At 33.0% G+C, this 18,616-nt stretch overlaps 1 protein-coding gene across 6 annotated transcripts in view; it reads left to right on the top strand.

Moving 5' to 3' along the window:
* The first annotated feature begins 577 nt into the window (after positions 1-577).
* LOC130893988 (MAP kinase-activating death domain protein) overlaps positions 578-18,616 on the top strand; it is a 40,387-nt gene continuing 22,348 nt past the window's right edge. Inside the window, exons 1-19 of one of the 6 annotated variants that reach the window (XM_057800459.1) lie at positions 578-721; positions 5,613-5,804; positions 5,875-6,197; positions 7,108-7,279; positions 7,336-7,493; positions 7,543-7,677; positions 7,737-7,852; positions 7,911-8,092; positions 8,142-8,212; positions 8,649-8,763; positions 11,153-11,241; positions 11,303-11,459; positions 11,950-12,277; positions 12,331-12,588; positions 14,032-14,333; positions 14,387-14,629; positions 16,789-16,989; positions 17,049-17,429; positions 17,514-17,672. In XM_057800459.1, the coding sequence (XP_057656442.1) occupies positions 5,688-5,804; positions 5,875-6,197; positions 7,108-7,279; positions 7,336-7,493; positions 7,543-7,677; positions 7,737-7,852; positions 7,911-8,092; positions 8,142-8,212; positions 8,649-8,763; positions 11,153-11,241; positions 11,303-11,459; positions 11,950-12,277; positions 12,331-12,588; positions 14,032-14,333; positions 14,387-14,629; positions 16,789-16,989; positions 17,049-17,429; positions 17,514-17,672 (3,507 nt within the window). In that variant the 5' untranslated portion in view covers positions 578-721; positions 5,613-5,687. Of the gene's footprint in view, positions 4,335-5,612; positions 5,805-5,874; positions 6,198-7,107; positions 7,280-7,335; positions 7,494-7,542; positions 7,678-7,736; positions 7,853-7,910; positions 8,093-8,141; positions 8,213-8,648; positions 8,764-11,152; positions 11,242-11,302; positions 11,460-11,949; positions 12,278-12,330; positions 12,589-14,031; positions 14,334-14,386; positions 14,630-16,788; positions 16,990-17,048; positions 17,430-17,513; positions 17,673-18,616 lie in introns of all 6 variants that reach the window. The other 5 variants (XM_057800465.1, XM_057800462.1, XM_057800463.1 and 2 more) reach the window with 5 other exon arrangements.

Consider the following 18,616-nt stretch of genomic DNA (forward strand, 5'->3'; position numbering starts at 1 on the left):
TACTTTTTGAAACTTCTTTTCTTCAAAAATGAGGATTTTTTTTTAAAAAGACTGACCATATTTTTCCAAGGTGAAAAAATGAACAAAATTTACTAAATCTACCAAATTTTTTTGATTAACTACTATACAATGGAGTTTACATAATAAAATTTGACCCTACTGTAACTTGAACAACTAAGCTAACAACTTAGTTTGTAAACTGATTCCGAATCAGCTTAGCATACACTGAAAATTGTCATTCGCGGTGGCAAGAAGTCATAGAATTAAATGTATTTTGAACTACAAAAATTTAGTAAAAATTGAATAACCTCAAGCATAACCTTAAAAACACTAAATATTTTTTCTCATTTTTATATGTTTAGAAATATCGAAAGTGAAGTGTATGATTGGATTTTCAATATTTTGTTTTTTAAATAAATTATTTGATTAATTATAAAGTGTATTTTATTTGTAATTCATTATTACGTTCAGTAGACTATAGTGTATTGTGTGTTGCCTGCATACTGCAATTTCTCTACCGAAACCTTGAACTCCCTGCAAAATAGGGAGTATTCCAAATTGCAATTATCGAGTATGCGCTTTAAAGCTTCTCTTTAGAATATTAGTTATATAAAAAATACAGTAAAAGCTATGTGAAGTAAGTGAGAGAATAAAACTTTATCATTTATTTGCAATTCTTGACGAAAATATCATGAATATTCACCGGATCACAAGCAAATAAGTAAGTAATAAGTTTTTATTAAATTATGTAAATTGAAGTGATAGTATCAGTTTAAGTATTTTTTATAATATTTATTTATTTATTACTTTAACATAATGAAAACTTCTAATGATTTTTTAATAAAATTTTACCAAATATGGTAATTGTTTTGTGGTTCCGTATTATCCGCTAGAGTTGAGTTATCGATCGAGTCCGTTCTTTTGCTTACGTATTTATTTGGATAAAGTATACGCGCAATTAAGTGATAAGGTGCGTAAAAATGCTTATTCGTCAATATTTTATTTAGTAAGTAGACATAATTAACAGAGAATTTAATTTTAGTCACCTAACAATTGAACTAATTAAATCCATTCGTAAATAATACCAAATTAAACAATTTTTGCCTGAAAAATTACAGAAAAATATTTTTATATAATAATTTTTGATAAAAATTGGTCAAATCAATGTATTATTCGTAAATTATTGATTCTGATTTAGTTTCTGATAGTTTTCCTTTACAGGATTGTTTTATCTTTTCGAGGTCAGGGTCTTTCTTCTACTATAGCGATCAATTTCTATAATACAATTCAATAAACAGTTTTACATTTCGTAATCTTCTCTATAATATCTCATTTTTCTTCAATAGAGTTTTTTTTTAAAAAACAATTATACAGAAGGTTATTTCAATACTATCTACATATACAATGCCCTAAATAACACAATACAGTATAAGCAAATTCTAATATAAGTTCTTTAAATTTATTTTATTACTTTATATAACTATTGTTATGTAATTTAACTACCTCGTATAATTAAGGCTGTGAGTATTGAAAACACTATGGATGATGGACCTCCTGTTTCGATATCTGACTGAAATATGAAAGAATCATTAAAAATAAATTCTGTATGACGACCTCCAGCATAACTATTATCTAGAATTGTCAGACTAACGTAAGTTAAGGTTATGGGATTGTGTCAATCAAACACCAAAGTAACTCTTTTTAAAATATATTGCGAGCTTTCGATTACTCATGTATTTCATCATCGGGGACTGATTTACGGGCGTAGTAAAATGTAAAAATATGTAGAAAACAATAACGATATGAAAAAATAACTCACATCGATCAATTCAGAATTGTGTTGAAGTTTTTTTTCTGTAAAAAATGATCAAAATCATAGGAATAAATAATCAATATGACACGTGACATGAATATGAAGTTTATTGATTTTTTTGTAGCTATTTTTTCTTAATACGTCAATTTTAGGATAGGTTCGGTTAAATAGTTGTGAACGAGAGTGAATTTTTATTGGTTAGATTATGAATGACATTGAGTTTTTTATAGGTTAAATTAGGTTATGAATGATATTGAGTTTTATAGGTAAGGTTAGTTGGTTATTCGATTCATATAAGTTTTTTTTATTGATGTACTTATCATTTTTAGCAATATAAGTTGTTTCTAAAAACGTTGGCTCCTTTATTGTCTCAGCCACGCGAATAGAAAATTTTTCAGGTGATTTCAATAGAATATTACTACACTATACACCACTTATAATAAGTTCTAAAAGACAATTTAGGTGTGTTCCAGCCTATAAAAAAATCGTTCTTGGTACGGTTACGATTCTGCGCAATAAAGATTTATCCTTCGAACCGGGTGGTTACCCTTATACGAACGATTCTGTTTTGTGTTCCAACCGACTTAGGTATCGTTTATGGACGATATTATCGAATATCATTGGAACGCTTCCAATAATCGTTTCAATGACGGTCCAGTTTAGCAAGTTGGAACCTGAACCATAAACACTAAACAATGCAATGTTTACATGCATCGCCATATTGGTAATAGGCGATTTGTGATAATAATATAAAAAAAAATATCATAATTTTGTTAAATGTTAAATTTAGTGGTATGATATATCATTTAAACTATTTTACAAAATATGTTAAATAGCCCATCGAACAACGTTATACCTAAGAAGGTTTTTTTTTCAAAATGAGATATTTACGTCCATGATCCGCAATATCCACGACAGTTTAATTTTTTCATTAGCTTCGTTCGCGGTAGATAATTTGAGCACATTCCGAATGTATTCTGAATATATTCCGGACATTTCAAATGCGTATGGTTTGTTCAGGATATGTTCTGAACCTACATTCCTCCAAGAACAATTTATAAACATCTAAAATTATACTATGAATTCAAAACTGGCTAAAAGAATGAAATGTATTTAATTAATCAGTCGAAGGTTTATTTCTGATATTTGCGAATGTAAAGTTAACTACCACGTTTTTTAAATATAATTACGTAAAAAACCACATAGATTAGAGGTTATTTCGTGGTAAATAATACAAAAAAGATGAATGCACATGCGCCATATTGAAAATCCTTCCTCATGTCCGAGCGTAATCAGAACACGTTCGGAATTAGAAATCTGTGCTCCACGACCACAGAACTGTAAATCCTGAACATGTTTTATTAGCAGCGCGAACGTACAATTCTACACTGCGCATGAATCTGGTGACGGAACATGTTCAGGATGTCTATCTCGAACAAAGCTATTATATAACTTGATACAGGGATAAAATATAACCTTAGAAGGTTACCAAGGTTAGTTGAAAACATTAAATACGAATGAATTGTTTCATTATCACTAAATTTTCTTTTTGCTTTTCATTAAATGTATCACCACATTTTTGATGACAGTAGAGCTGCCATAGAAGCTATAACGGCTGAAAAAGTGTACTCTAGTCTAGTGCTGAAGTGCAAGAGAGTTCTATAGAATCTGGCGAGTGATGGCTGCAAAATCCAGCTTGTTTGAGTGCCGGTCAGTGACGAAGCGGACTCATTCGCTAGAGTGGGATCGGCGAACCCACCAATGTGACCTAAACCCGTCCTTGGTGTGGCCAAAAGCGTCGCCATCGCGTCTTTCAACGGTCTACTCGCAAGGCGGGCTGGGCAGAGATGGATAGAGACACCTGGCATGAGACAAGCGAAGGCCCATAGAGTGACATAACTTCTAACCGGACACTGCCAGTTAAGACACCATCTCCATGCAAGGAGGAGGACGAAACCACAGACCAAGTTATCTGCGAGTGCCCTGCACTCACTCGAGCGCGGTTTAAACACCTGGGGGGTCTATGTGCTCAACGGCTCCCTAGCAGCCCACATATTTGATTATACTGTATGTTTGGAAATGAAACTTTAAGTCAGTTTTTTTACATTTTATTTTTTCGTTATTGAATCCCAGTCATATGTAATGAATCGTAGTTCTTCTATTGACTGTAGAAACACTTTTTTATTTAAAATAAGATTTGATATTATTACGAATAATTAGATAATTTATTTTCTTCAATTGTAAATCAATAAATGGCAAAAATTTCTTGTTTGTATACTTAATTTGAAATCATTATGATGCAAATATCGCCACATTTGTTAAAATAGTAGTTATTGCCCGCATAACGATAAGAAACTGTTATCGTGATTAATTCCGGTGAATTTCTATATTTATCAACGTAATTCTAGTTTGAATTTAGGTACTTGTGATACGTTGACTTGAATATTATAATAAAAAGAAAGAAAAAGTGTTATTGAATTCTAAAAGTGGTAAAACATGCTTATAACTATTGAATTTTACGGTAAGTTAAAGAGATCAAAGATGTAACGTCTAGTTGTGGAGATATATATATATAAATCTATGCTACGTTAATTAAAATTTCCAAAAAACAAACTTGTTCTCTCTAACAATCATAATAAAATGAGTCATACTTGGATGTTTAAAATGGATGTTTCCGTCGTACTGGCTGTCAATGTAAACTTTGAATTCGCTTGAGCAATCTAACCAAATGTCAAAATCCATTTAAAAATGGCAGCCGTAGGATAAACAAATGCTTTTGTTGTAAAATAATACAAAACAACCGAACTACTAGAAAGTCGATTGTTAACCCCACGGCCGTCATCGTAGATCAGCTGTTTGCCTAATGATCCTAACTACAGATCAATACATTTAGATAGAGCAAGACATTTTTGTTTGATCTAACCGAAATAGCGCCATGTTGGAGTATAAACCTTAACTACCATATTAAATAATGGTAAATTTAAATTTAAGTGTTATTTTACTGCAGCTTGAGAGTATTTGAAATCACTTGAGCTTTTAAATGCTTCCATTTTTTGACTTAGTGTTGAAATTGATTGTTGGAAATAAGTATGCTACAATGTCCATATTGGAAGCTGGTGAAAAATGAGGGCGATTCTGACGAAAGCTCTTGCCATTTATTTAAAAGGGGTCAACTGAACCTATAACTGTAAGTTTGTTCTTATACCTTTCAGCTGCCACTAGGTTATCACTTTGCGACCTTAAAAAGTATTCACGCATGTTTGATGAACTTAATAGATAAATTTGAACGTTCCCATTGACAAATAATGCTACAAAAATTATCGTGTTTTACGCACCAAATGAATGGAAGCGTTTTAAATTTGGTAAATTACTTGAAAGCTTGCTTGCCAGACTGACTAAAAATAATTCAGAAATACTAACTTCACTGAAATAGAAAAAAAGTATTTATGGAGTTCTTTTAACGTCAGAAAACGAAAAAAAAATATATAAAACAACTCGGGTAAATACGAGGAAATCGATAGTTTACTCCACGACCACCATTTTGACGTAAATTAGCTTTTTGCATAGATTGGCCAATTGTTGATATCGAGTCGCCATCTTGTGAAACGTTTCAAATCATTATGAGGAAATGAAAAAAAACGCATTATTGCTAAGTAAAACTTTATTCAACTTAACTAAATGAATTATTTTTATACTCCATTTGCTTAGGTCAAATGATACAATAGTTGCAAAAAAGTTTGATAGACGCCTGGTCAATTTAAAAATCTCCTTATTTGATATTACGATATGTTTGTTGCAGGTTAAATGACCGTTGATATTTAAAATCATCGTTGTATGGATTTGATAGATAGGTGACCCTTCCAAAACAGACAAAATGTTTGTGGATGTTGAGAGGCAGCTAATATGCCCTCGACTAATAGATTACCTGACTATAGTCGGGGTACGATACAGCAATAGTACTTCTAGACAAAATACTGGGGCACATGTGCAGGTACTATAAAATAATAATCAAATTTGAAAACAAAAACTCGTCGATATATTATATTAATATATATTTATAGATTCCAGAACTTCTTCGGAGATATCCCATTCAAGATCACAAAGATTTTCCTATGCCTTTAGACATGGTTTATTTTTGTCAACCTGAAGGTTGTTCTTCGGTAGGACCTCGAAGGACGGCGCTTAAGGAAGCTTCTTCATTCGTATTTACGTTAACTGATAAAGATTCCGGGAAGACTCGTTATGGAATTTGCGTTAATTTTTATAGACCTATAGAAAAATTACCGACTAATTTAACTGTAGGTAAAGGAAAAGGTAATACAACTTTACGGAGGGATTCTTGGAGAAAAAGCATGGAAAAGAGTTCCGATTCTGCTTTCTCGAGGTAATAACGAAACTAGTATATTTTTAAATTATTTTCATTACCGAATTCTCATTATTGATTTGAAATAACCACTTTTTATCGATCCTACACATACTTTGGACCCTGTATTATATCTTGTAGTAAAATTCATCGAAATTTTTGTAACTGGACTCACTTTTCACACTACCACTACACTAACACTCACAATTACTCTGTCTGACGCGCGTTTCGACAACCAAGTTATCGTCTTCAGCGACTGAAGGTGATTAAATATCACCGACGCTTCCAGAAATTCCATCTTAGTTCGAATATAATAACAGTCCCCAGGAGTAAAACATTTTTACGCCATTTCTAGTGATTTTTATAGTCAACAAGATAATAAATAAGAAACTAGGCGTAAATACGATTAACATTTAATAGACAGGGAAATTGAGACTTGAAAGTTGGTACTACTTCACGATGTTGTTTAGGTTAGGTTCAGTTTCTCAGGCATCAATTTCGGAATTAAAGTGTTCTATGTACCGGATGGGCAACTAAAGACGGCCGCTGACCATATCCAAGAACGGAGCTTCAGTAAAAAACATTATAACAGAAGTGGCCCCGGTATGTGCTACACTTAAATGAGTTCAAATCTTCTACGAGGATGGTTCGAGAAGTACCTGGTCTGATACCAAGAATCTTAACTTAGCTCCACGGGTCAATTGAGGAGTAGTTTAAGATAATCTCCAGAATTTCTTATAATATTTCTTACATTTCGAGCTTCAGCTCTTCAACTCTTGTTTTATCTCTCTTGCCGTTGCATGTCTTCTTTCTAAATCTTGCCATATCAAACGTATAATTTTCTGCTTATTCGACTTCAGTATGTTGATTTCATTATCTTATGCTGCAAATATTAAGAAACGATGAAGACGTACATCAATTAACATTTTAGCGACTACAGAAGTAGCAATTTAGGTCCTAGTGACTCTGAAAAAGATTGTCCGAGCAGAAGAGATTCTGAACCAATAACAACTAACCTTCCTCGATTGGGCGTTATACCAGCTAATGATTCTGAAAGCGGAGGAAGTCATTCGCCATCTCCTAGAGCTAGTCGTCGACGACAAGTAAATAATTTTTGTATCCATAAAGTTTTAATACCGAATTGTAATGGTATTTTCAGAGATTGCGAAATTTATCGTTAACATCATTATGTATTCTATCGCATCATCCATTTTTCACGATGTTTCGAGAATGTTTATTCATCCTCAAGAAATTAATTGATGCTTGTAATGAATCTTCGAACCCAAGAAGAGTTGGCGGTTCTAAACAGCTGTTAAGGTAAATACTTTATATAATTATCGATTTTTATTCATTTTCTTATTTATAGGGATACTGTTTGGAGTGTACTGACAGGTCGTGCTACAGATACAACATCTTCGATTGTCATTCATGATGTGAAAGAAATTGAAACGTGGATATTAAGATTACTTTCTTCACCTGTACCAATACCTGGTAAAACTAGGTATACTATAAGAATAGTCATTCAATATCAAAAATTTTATACTATAATTTGATTTTTAGAGTTGAAATTGAAATATTATCAACAAGTTTATATGATCCACTGGTGTTTGCGCTACCAAATCATACAAGGTTTAGTTTGATAGATTTTCCTTTACATTTGCCCTTGGAACTATTGGGTGATTATACTACAATCTAATTCTGAATCTTTTGGTAATTTTTCAAATGTTTTTGTAGGTGTGGAGACATGTTTAAAAGTAATGACAATAATTTTATTGGAACATAAAGTAGTTTTTCAGTCGAGGGACTATAATGCTTTGTCGATGTCTGTCATGGCATTTGTAGCAATGATATACCCTCTCGAGTACATGTTTCCCGTCATTCCTTTGTTACCAACTTGCATGAGTTGTGCTGAACAGGTAATTTCCAACAATACATTCATTATACAATTCTAATCTTTTTCTTTAGCTTTTATTAGCTCCAACACCATTCGTTATTGGACTTCCTGCTAGTTTTTTAATGTATAAAAAGAATTTCAAGTAAGTATATACACAATGGAATATGATAAACCCGAAAAAATAACTTTTTAGGTTCATTCATTAATATTAAGCTGTTCAATGTTCTTTATTCTATATTTGTTAAAGTTTTTTGTCTTTTCTGTCTTTTCTGTACTTTCTAGACTAATATATCTAGGATTCTGGTATCTTCTTCAATTTGGTTTGTCCAGGTATTTTGGTCTGCCTCTGCCTCTTGGCCATAGAGGTATCTTCCTCATTATTTCTGTGGGTTACCTTTTCATGATGTATTATTCTTTTTCTTTATTTTTCTTGAATCTTCTCTCTCCATCTTCTGTAATATTTAGTCAAAGTATTTTTCTCTCGATTATCTTCAGATGTTCTTCCTTTTTATAAATGACTGTTGTTTGCATGGTGTACGCAATCTTATTAATGTTTGATATATTTTCAAACTTTTCAGGTTACCCGATGATATTTGGCTGGTAGATTTGGATTCTAATAAACTGATATTTCCATCCGAGGTTCCTCCATTGCCAGAGCCAGAGGGTACCATCTTGAAAAACCATTTAAAGCAAGTAAGTCGATTCATTTCTTCGTTTTTTGGTAAATGGGATTCATACTAAAATGATTGGAGTTTCTTCTACATTTTATCGAGCAATTAGGATATCGAAACATTGGAAAAGTTGCAAAAATGTCGAAATGAGATGTGGACGTTGGTTTCCATCTACATATCAAATAAAAAAGGTTCTAAATGGTTATGGTGATTTGTCTTCCATCTTCAATTTCCTCAAGCATTATTGGACACAATTTAGACACCTTTGGATATTTTGTAATGTGCTACTGGTATATCATAAGCGCCTAGGATAGTACCCTGCGACAATCCTCAAATAATTTTCAATTGAAATCTTCTGCCTAGTTTCAGAAAACATCAATGAAATAATAATAGACAACAAGATCTTAGATATGAAAAAATAAAAAAATTAACAGTTTAAGTAAAAACAAAAAGGGAAATCATGGAAAAAAAAGTTTGGTTCCATAAACTTATTGGATAGTTTATGCTTTCCACTACTGATTTATACTTGCGTATATAGAAATCAGCGCACTGTTAACTTTTGACTTTAACTATTTTATGTTTTTTCAATACCTATCGGATTAAAAAATATGCTGTTTGAAAGACAATTTAATATGCTTTAATGGTTACAAGAGGAGCGTTAGTAAGCCAATCTATTCAAATTATAACCTAACCCAACCAACCCGAACATGGAAAATCAGTAATTAGACGAAGGACTTCGCAAAGAAAGGCCGAATCGAGCGAAAAGGTGTATGTTTGGTGGAATTATAAAGGTTTGACATGCTACCAAATAATTCCAGATGATCGGGTTATTAATGCCGCGGTATGTAAGTTTTATCGGAGAGATATCTAGGTTTAATTAACCTAAAATGGGTTCTTCCACAACCAGACAATGCTAAACCACATACTGCAAAAGTTACATAGATCATTTAGTCTGGATCTTGCACAGTTGCACGTATTTTGGGTGGGAAAAATGTTGATTTCAAAGGAGATTTTGAAAATCTAAGCTCAAAAATGGTTTTACCAAGGTTAGCATTAAGATTTTTACTATCAACATAAATAGAGTTATTGACAATTTATAACTTAACACTTAACTTCTTAATAATGGGTATAACTTCATCTTGTACCACTAACATCTCTCATACGATTAGGCATAGGTCTAATCAAGTTAGCTTTTATTTCTTGTGGGATGCTAAGCAACTTTTCTTCTCCCGAAACAAAAAGTTCTGAGATAGAGTTTGGGGTAGGATATGGAGGAAATGTTCTATTGGATTTAGGTCAGGACTGTATGCTTATCACTCCATAATCCGAAAACCGACTTCTGCATTATAATCTTGCACAGTTCTAGCGGTGTGCGGCCTTGCATTGTCATGCAATAGTCGACGAGGTACCACATGAATTGCTAAAATCTCCTCGACATATCTATCAGCGGTTGAACCTATTCTACCTTGAACACGATCTTCCCGAATGGACACTGTCGGTTCGTGCTCCTACAGAAGTTGCAACCCAGATCATGCAGGAATCACCTCCATAAGCACTGTCTCTTGGTCTTCGGTACTTTTTCCTTCTTCGGTGGCTACCATGGAGGCATATTTTGTCATTGTTAGAACCTCCAATTAAGACGATCCTGTACAAAAAGCAGGCGTGCTTGCCGATGAGTTGGAGTAAGCTTTGGACCAATCGCAGGTGTTTTAGGTGTCAGGTTATTTCCTGCAGTCTTAGTCTTACTGCCCACTGACTAGTAGTTATTTCTCGCACTTCACGGAGCTGTACCTGCACTAGATTAAGGTGACTATATCTCAATGTTGTTGACACAATAAAGCGGTCATCAGGAGCTGTTGTAAATCGCTTTCTGCCTGTTACAGGTCGCCTATGAAAGGATCCAGTTTTCTCAAAACACACTCTTCGAACTGCTGCGTGGGTCATACCCAATTGTCTAGCAACTGATCATCAACCAAGTCCATTTTCGATTAAAGCATATTTCTTTTTGTGATCTGATGAATTATTTGATAAAAAATATGTAGTTGAAGTCAAAACTTTCCATTGGACCGAGTTCTATGCACGCAAGTGTAGATTTCTTGTGGTAGATCTACTAAAGGCTTAAGACCTATTATCCAAAGTGAAAGTAGTAAGGAAACTGAGTACAATAGACAACACAAAAGATTTTCCAGGTCTAAGTGAATTATATTCCATTCAAGCAAACATAGATACATAAAAATCTTGATTTTATTCTCAATTTTTTATACGATTATTATTGTCATTAATATTAGCAGTTTCTTTACTAGAATTTAGATTAGTGTGGATATTAGACAACTTCGTATGTAGGTAAAAATAAAAATTTAAAATTATTCAAGAAATTTAATGATATTTATTGAGGTTACGGTATATTGCAGGCTATAATAAATTTATCAGCTCCGTCTACAGCAGCTCAACAACTACAGTCTTCTCAAAGAGAAAGTACATATTTACAAAATACTTTTAGGTAAGTGTAGTGAAAGAAATTGAATGAAATGTGATAAATAATCAATATTTTTTGTTTATAGTATATCGAAAAGTAGAATGTCAGATCCGGAAGATATTCATCAACAACAATCACCACATATTCCAACGGTTCGTCCCCCTTCACCTTCGACTGGCTTTAGTCCTTTCGTTTATGGAAATGATGTTGATTCTGTCGATGTAGCAACTAGAATAGCAATGGTAAGCAGGGAATAATACGAAGTTTAATATCTCACTACAATTGTTTTATAAATATTAGACTCAGTTTTAATCCCAATTTCTCCTCGAAAACTAGCTTAAAAGTAATGTGGCTATAGAACGGAAATAAATGTACTTCTTTGCTGGTTTTGATATGAAAGGGACTTTTTGATTTGCCCATAACTTGGGCTACAACTTGGTTACACAAAATTTGCTAAAAGGACAGCCGAGACAGGAAAAGTTACTGCACAAAGGAAGCATGGCCCAAGTGTGGATTACCTATGTCTAAAGATGACAGCGGATTCTTATACCTGGAAGAGAAATTTCTCAAATTCAGCAAGGCAAAAATTGAAAAGGGAATATTTATTGGTTCACAAATACGTAAACTAATGAAATATACAAACTTTGAAGAAAAGCTGAACGACCTGGAACTTGTTGTCTAAAATTTCCATTAATTACAAAGACTTAACCAATGATCTTTCCTTATTTTTAGGTACGTTTCTTCAATTCTCAAAATCTATTAGCTAATTTCTCAGAACATACACGAACTCTTCGTCTTTATCCACGTCCCGTTGTGGCGTTTCAAATCAATAGTTTCCTTCGATCCCGTCCAAGAACTTCAAATTTTCTCAACAGATTTTCGAGAACCCAAGCAGTGGAATTTTTCGCCGAATGGTCGTTAACACCGACGAATGTCGCTTTCCAAAGGGTTCAAACAGGAGTTTTGGATCCCTCTTTAATCGGAGATAAACCCAAGTGGTACATGCATACTTTGGAACCGATAAAATTCATAGTATGGGACGATAACAGTTCGTTGAATAGTAAGTATGATAATGATCTACTGGGTGTATTTACAAGATATACCAATTTATAGGTGCCTTGAGGAGTATGCAAACTGTGGAACATCAACCAACAGACGAAAGCGGTTCTGATTCTGAAGAAGGAGAAAGTACAAGTTCTAGTTATTCATCGTTGAGTGATTTTGTTTCTGAGATGGTATCGTCGGATTTATCACCGGGTTATACTTCTTGTCAAGAATATAGGAAAGCGAACGCACAAACATTCCATTTTTCTTCTAGTATTGACGTTGAAACAGTTTATAATCCTCCATCTCAGCTTCAATATCCCGAAGGTACGTTGTGGCTACTTCTACATTCTCGTGTGCCTAAATGTTTAAACGCATATCATAAAAAGCTTCGTGATTCTTGAAAAATGACAATTGACTGAGAAGATTCAATTGAATCCGAAATATCGATTGTCACTATATATTTTTAATGCCATAGGGTTATTAGGAATCTAAAAAAATATTTGTTGTTACTTAAAAGACAGTTATGCGCATTATTGTACACGTCTGGGATGAGCTTTTAATTTTTAGGTGACTGACTTTGTATCTGGAGGCTTTTTTGAGATTAATTCAGTTGAAATTTGGCTTTTCTAAGTTTAATTTAGTCAAAAAATAGTAATTTCAAGTTTAGTTTGGCTCAAAGTTGACTTCTGAATTTTATCTGATCGAAAAGGGGTTTCTGAATTTAGTTATGGTCAGAAATTAGCTTTTCTGGATTTAATTTGGTAAAAAAATTGTTACTCGAAATCATGTTTGGTTGAAAATTGGCATTCCCGAGTTTAATTTAGCCAAAAACTGGTTTTTTGAATTTTAATTTGATCAAAATAGAGCTACTATGAATTTACTTTCGTCAAAGAGTTATTTTTTAGTTTAATTTGGTTGAATCTGTGCTTTTCTGCATTAGGTATGGTCAAAAATTGACTTCTGAATTTGATTTGATCGAACAAGGGCTTTTAAATTTAGTACTGGTCAGAAATTATCCTTTCTAGATTTAATTTGATCAAAGCAGCTTTTTGGTTTAACATTTGCTTTTCTAGAAAAATTTTGAATGTAGTATATTCAAAAATGTGCTTTTTGAGGTTTATTTTGATTGAAAATAGTTTCTATATTTTTCATTTTGTGATAAATTGACTTTTTTGGCCTTAATCTGTGCAAAAATTCATTTTTTGAATTCATTGAGCTAAAAATTGTCCCATAAAAGTTCAATTGGGTGAAAAACATGAATTGAATTCCATGAAAAATTGGATTTTAAAATATAAATTCCATAAAAAAATAGTTGCTATGAGGCAAGTTCAATCTCAAAAGTTTAATACAGTCAAAAATTGACTTTTATTTGGTTAACAAATAGTTTCTATAAGTTATTTTCACAAAAATTCGCTTTTTTGAGTCAGAGAGAAATTTTTTGAATTCAATTTGGTCAAAAATTGACTTTTAAAAGTTTGATTCGATCAAAATATTGTCAATATGAGTCAAGTTTAATCACAAATTGGATTTTACAAGCTTAATCTGTTCAAAAATTAGGTTCAGTTTCCTTTAAAAGGGTTGTTTTCAGCTTAATTTGATTAAAAACTTCTTTTTCTTGAATGAATTTGGACAAAAAATTGGCCATCGACCTTTGTGTCGACATCAATATCCCTAAATGTTCGCAATTGTTGACTAGTTTCGAAGTACTTGCGTCTCTTCAGAGCGGCGTAGAGATTTATCTATAAATTAAGAATTTTTTTCTTTTAGGTGAAATTCCAGTCACAAGATCAGATTCTCCCCGTTCCACATCTAGTAGCGAATCTGACGTGAGTTCTCTTTCGTTCAATAGAGACTCAGAATTAGAATTTGGTCATAGACTTAAAGAAGAGGCCGTAACATCTTCGAAAATCGATAGAGACGAAACAGGAAGTAATGAAAATGAATCTGATTCTAATTCTACTACAACACCCAAAACTGTTGTCAGCGCAAATAACGCTAGATCCATATCACCTACCAGTGAATTAGATAAATCTAGTAGTTCGAGGAAAACGAGAAGAACAGTAACGCCGGTAAGTTGATCATCAATTGGAGCTCCAAACACATAGCAATAATTTTTCGTTAGGTTCCTCCAATAGGTCCAATGTTGCAAAAACAACCCAGCGTCGGTAACGTTTTGGCGAGAACTGGTAGCTTCAGTTCATCCGGTAATGTGAGTCCAGTTCCTTTTTCATCAACCAGTAGCATGGTAACTAGACAAAACTCTCAAGGATCAATTTTTGAACATTTCACTTCCCAAGCCAAAGAACTAGTCAAAGAAACTACTAGACAGAGTAGTCAAGACGGAATTCTTGCTCAAATGGATAAGGTACCACTCTCTATTATATTCAATTTATATACATTCTTTTATTTAATGTATCAGTTAGTTTAGGTAACTATAAGATCAATATGTCTCAATGGTGATTACAAAGTTCATTTGTAAATTGGTAAAAGAAATTATGCAGTACAATTGAAGATCGGTACAGCAATGTGGATTGTAGATTGTCTATTACTATGATTCGTAAACTAAACAAGTAGATCACTTGAAAGTATTGTGATGTAACTGAATTGTTGTCAGCTTTTTTACCACGAAATCTTCTAAGAAATCAATTGGTTGAAATTGGGATTTTGGGATTCGAAGTAGTTGATTTGAGTTTATGTATCTTTGCAGTGGAGATGCTTGAAAGACTTTAGTAGGAATCAAGCAATGTCTTTCCAAAACACTGGATTGTTTTAGATGGATGTAAACATTATTTAAATTCAGTTATAACATTCTTAAAGTGATTCCTTAACTAAAATGAGTTTGATCATATAAAAATATCAGTATATCTATCATTGAACATATCATGGACTAGTTTTGCTTTGATTGTTTCTTAGTCTCGACCTAAAAAAGTAGGTCAGTCGAAAATGTTGCGATGAAGTTGAGTTGCTGTCAGATGTGTCGTGAGGTGGAATCAACTGGTTGGGATTCAAGAAGAGATGATTAATTTGAGAAGAATGAAGATTCTTCTAATTCACTTTCTCCGATTTTTTCTTCTTTGTCTTAAACTAAAGACGCAAATCACTCAATATTTTGAGATGTAGCTAAATTGCTCTGAGCTTTGTTACCACGAAATCTTCTAGGAAATCAATTGGTTGAAATTGGGATTTTGGGATTCGAAGTAGTTGATTTGAGTTTATGTATCTTTGCAGTGGAGATGCTTGAAAGACTTTAGTAGGAATCAAGCAATGTCTTTCCAAAACACTGGATTGTATTAGGTGGATGTAAACATTATTTAAATTCAGTTATAACATTCTTAAAGTGATTCCTTAACTAAAATGAGTTTGATCATATAAAAATATCAGTATATCTATCATTGAATATATCATGGACTAGTTTTGCTTTGATTGTTTCTTAGTTTCGACCTAAAAAAGTAGGTCAGTCGAAAATTTTGCGATGAAGTTGAGTTGCTGTCAGATGTGTCGTGAGGTGGAATCAACTGGTTGGGATTCAAGAAGAGATGATTAATTTGAGATTCTGTAGTGTTTTGTAGTGAAGATGCAAGCAAGTTTCTTCTAATTCACTTACTCCGATTTTTTCTTCTTAGTCTTAAACTAAAGACGCAAATCACTCAATATTTTGAGATGTAGCTAAATTGCTCTGAGCTTTGTTACCACGAAATCTTCTAGGAAATCAATTGGTTGAAATTGGGATTTTGGGATTCGAAGTAGTTGATTTGAGTTTATGTATCTTTGCAGTGGAGATGCTTGAAAGACTTTAGTAGGAATCAAGCAATGTCTTTCCAAAACACTGGATTGTATTAGGTGGATGTAAACATTATTTAAATTCAGTTATAACATTCTTAAAGTGATTCCTTAACTAAAATGAGTTTGATCATATAAAAATATCAGTATATCTATCATTGAATATATCATGGACTAGTTTTGCTTTGATTGTTTCTTAGTTTCGACCTAAAAAAGTAGGTCAGTCGAAAATTTTGCGATGAAGTTGAGTTGCTGTCAGATGTGTCGTGAGGTGGAATCAACTGGTTGGGATTCAAGAAGAGATGATTAATTTGAGAAGAATGAAGATTCTTCTAATTCACTTTCTCCGATTTTTTCTTCTTTGTCTTAAACTAAAGACGCAAATCACTCAATATTTTGAGATGTAGCTAAATTGCTCTGAGCTTTGTTACCACGAAATCTTAGAAGAAATCAATTGGTTAAGATTGGGATTTTGGGATTCGAGAAGAGGTAGTTGATTTGAGGTTATAAAGTTCCGTAGTTAAAATGATTGCAAGGAACTAGAGCTGCTGCTGGTTATATCAGAGTTTCTTAAAGACTTCATGCAGTGGCTTCTTGAAGATCAGTATACCTAGAACACCTTCAATCACACAAAATGGTTTCTAACTACCATTGAAATTGCTATTGTGAACTGATTTTATGACGGAAGTATTTTTTGCTACAAGCAGTGTTTCTTAGTCTTTGATAACTTATATGATTTTCTAGTTTACGTCCCAAGCGAAAAAAGCAGCTGAAGAAGCTACGAAAAGTGTACAAGTAGCAGGAAAAAGCGCGATAGAAGCAAGTAAAACCGCAACCGCTATGAGTAAAACGACTCTAGATGATCTGACTTACGTTGGAAAATCGACATTGGGAGATTTGACGAAAAGTGCGAAAGAAGCAGTTACGAAGAAAGGTTTATTGAGGGTAATATACAGAAATATACTACCAGGCTTGTTCTATTTTAGTGTTTTATATATTTCTAGACTGATTCGTTCACAAAACAAGATCCGGGTTTAAGTAACACCGCATTAGCTACCTCGAATGTCATAACAGGAGCCGGTAGAGATTTTTTCTCTAATATAAGTTCAGATATAAATGGTTTGGCCGTTTCGACGACCAACATGTTTTCTGATTTATTTGGTAGTAAAAAAGAACAAACCAAAGTTGTAGAACAAAGACAGAGCGTTTCGAAGCCTAAAGAATCAACGAAAAGTATGTTCGGACCGTTTAATAGAGGCCCCAAGGGATTAGCCGAGAAAAGTCCTTTGATAAAACATACTTCCAGAGGACAGGATGAATTGCAGTGGAAACAAGTGGCTGACAAAACTACTACTAATACCGAGAACCAAGCTTTTCTGAAAGATGTAAGTGTACACTATAAAAAATATTTTATTCGACCTTCTTTTCAGTATTTTTTGTAAGTTATAAATCTGGTATCATAATTGTAGGTCATTACAAATGTTTTGGATGGCGAAGGAATCGGTTGGCTCAAGCTGAACCGATTAAAAAAGTTGATGGAGGACGAATCCTATAGAAACTTTGTTTTGAGTAAACTGAACAAGACTATAGATAAAAAAATAGGACCTGATGATCATATAGATGATGTGGTGAGTCATATTTTGATATCTAAATTTGAATTAAATAGTTCATTAACACGTAAGTGAAGTACAAAACAAACTACCACATTCGAATTTCTTAAATTAAGTTGACGATGAAAATCCTTTGAAAGAACTGGAAAACTTGTTCTGGTAGATTTTTTTAAAATAGTTTTTTACAATTTAGTGTTGAATCAAATTTTATCCTACACTATAAAATAATTTTTTTCAGTCCTTGGAAACTATTTTTGGATCATATGAACACTAACCGGTTCCAATCTATTAGTATTCAAATAGAATAATGAACTTTTCCACTGGATTCTCACTCTACACTAAGTATTCTAATGTTTCCTGTAACTTTATTACAATATAAAACGATTAGTGTCAAAACAAGAGCGATTAGGTGGACCCCAATCCACAAAAATGATCTGCTTCTTATTTCTTCCATAATAGTTCTAGCGCCTATTCCTTCTTCGATATCTTCGATTGTCACTTCTCTGTCGACCTCTACGTGTTCCAATTGCATTCCACTTTATATTGGATTCATTATTTTTTACGCTGTGATGTTTTCGATTCTTTCCCGGTTTAATAGTGTTGTTTCCGAGATCCGCCTGAGAATTTTTTTTCTGTGGTGTCCAAAAGTTTCTGGTCTTGTTTCTGATGTAAAGGTCTGATTGTCGCTTTATAAATTTGTGGTTTTGTTTCTTATCTTAGGTTAGTTCCGCCATATTAGTTTCTGAAAACATCCCGCGCACTTTATTTGCTCTGGATACTTGTTTCTGGATACGTCCCCATAACTGGTTATGTCAACTCCAAAGTACTTCCATTCAATTGAAAAAAATATTTTTGTGACAAATAATTTGAATTGAAAAAAAGTGTTTGCTATAAGATCTTGGAAGTAAAATGCATTAAAAAGTAATTATAAAGATGAACTTTAGGATAATTTAACAAAATTT

The sequence above is a fragment of the Diorhabda carinulata genome, chromosome 5 (assembly GCF_026250575.1).
Source record: "Diorhabda carinulata isolate Delta chromosome 5, icDioCari1.1, whole genome shotgun sequence".
In the NCBI taxonomy this organism is placed as follows: domain Eukaryota; kingdom Metazoa; phylum Arthropoda; class Insecta; order Coleoptera; family Chrysomelidae; genus Diorhabda; species Diorhabda carinulata.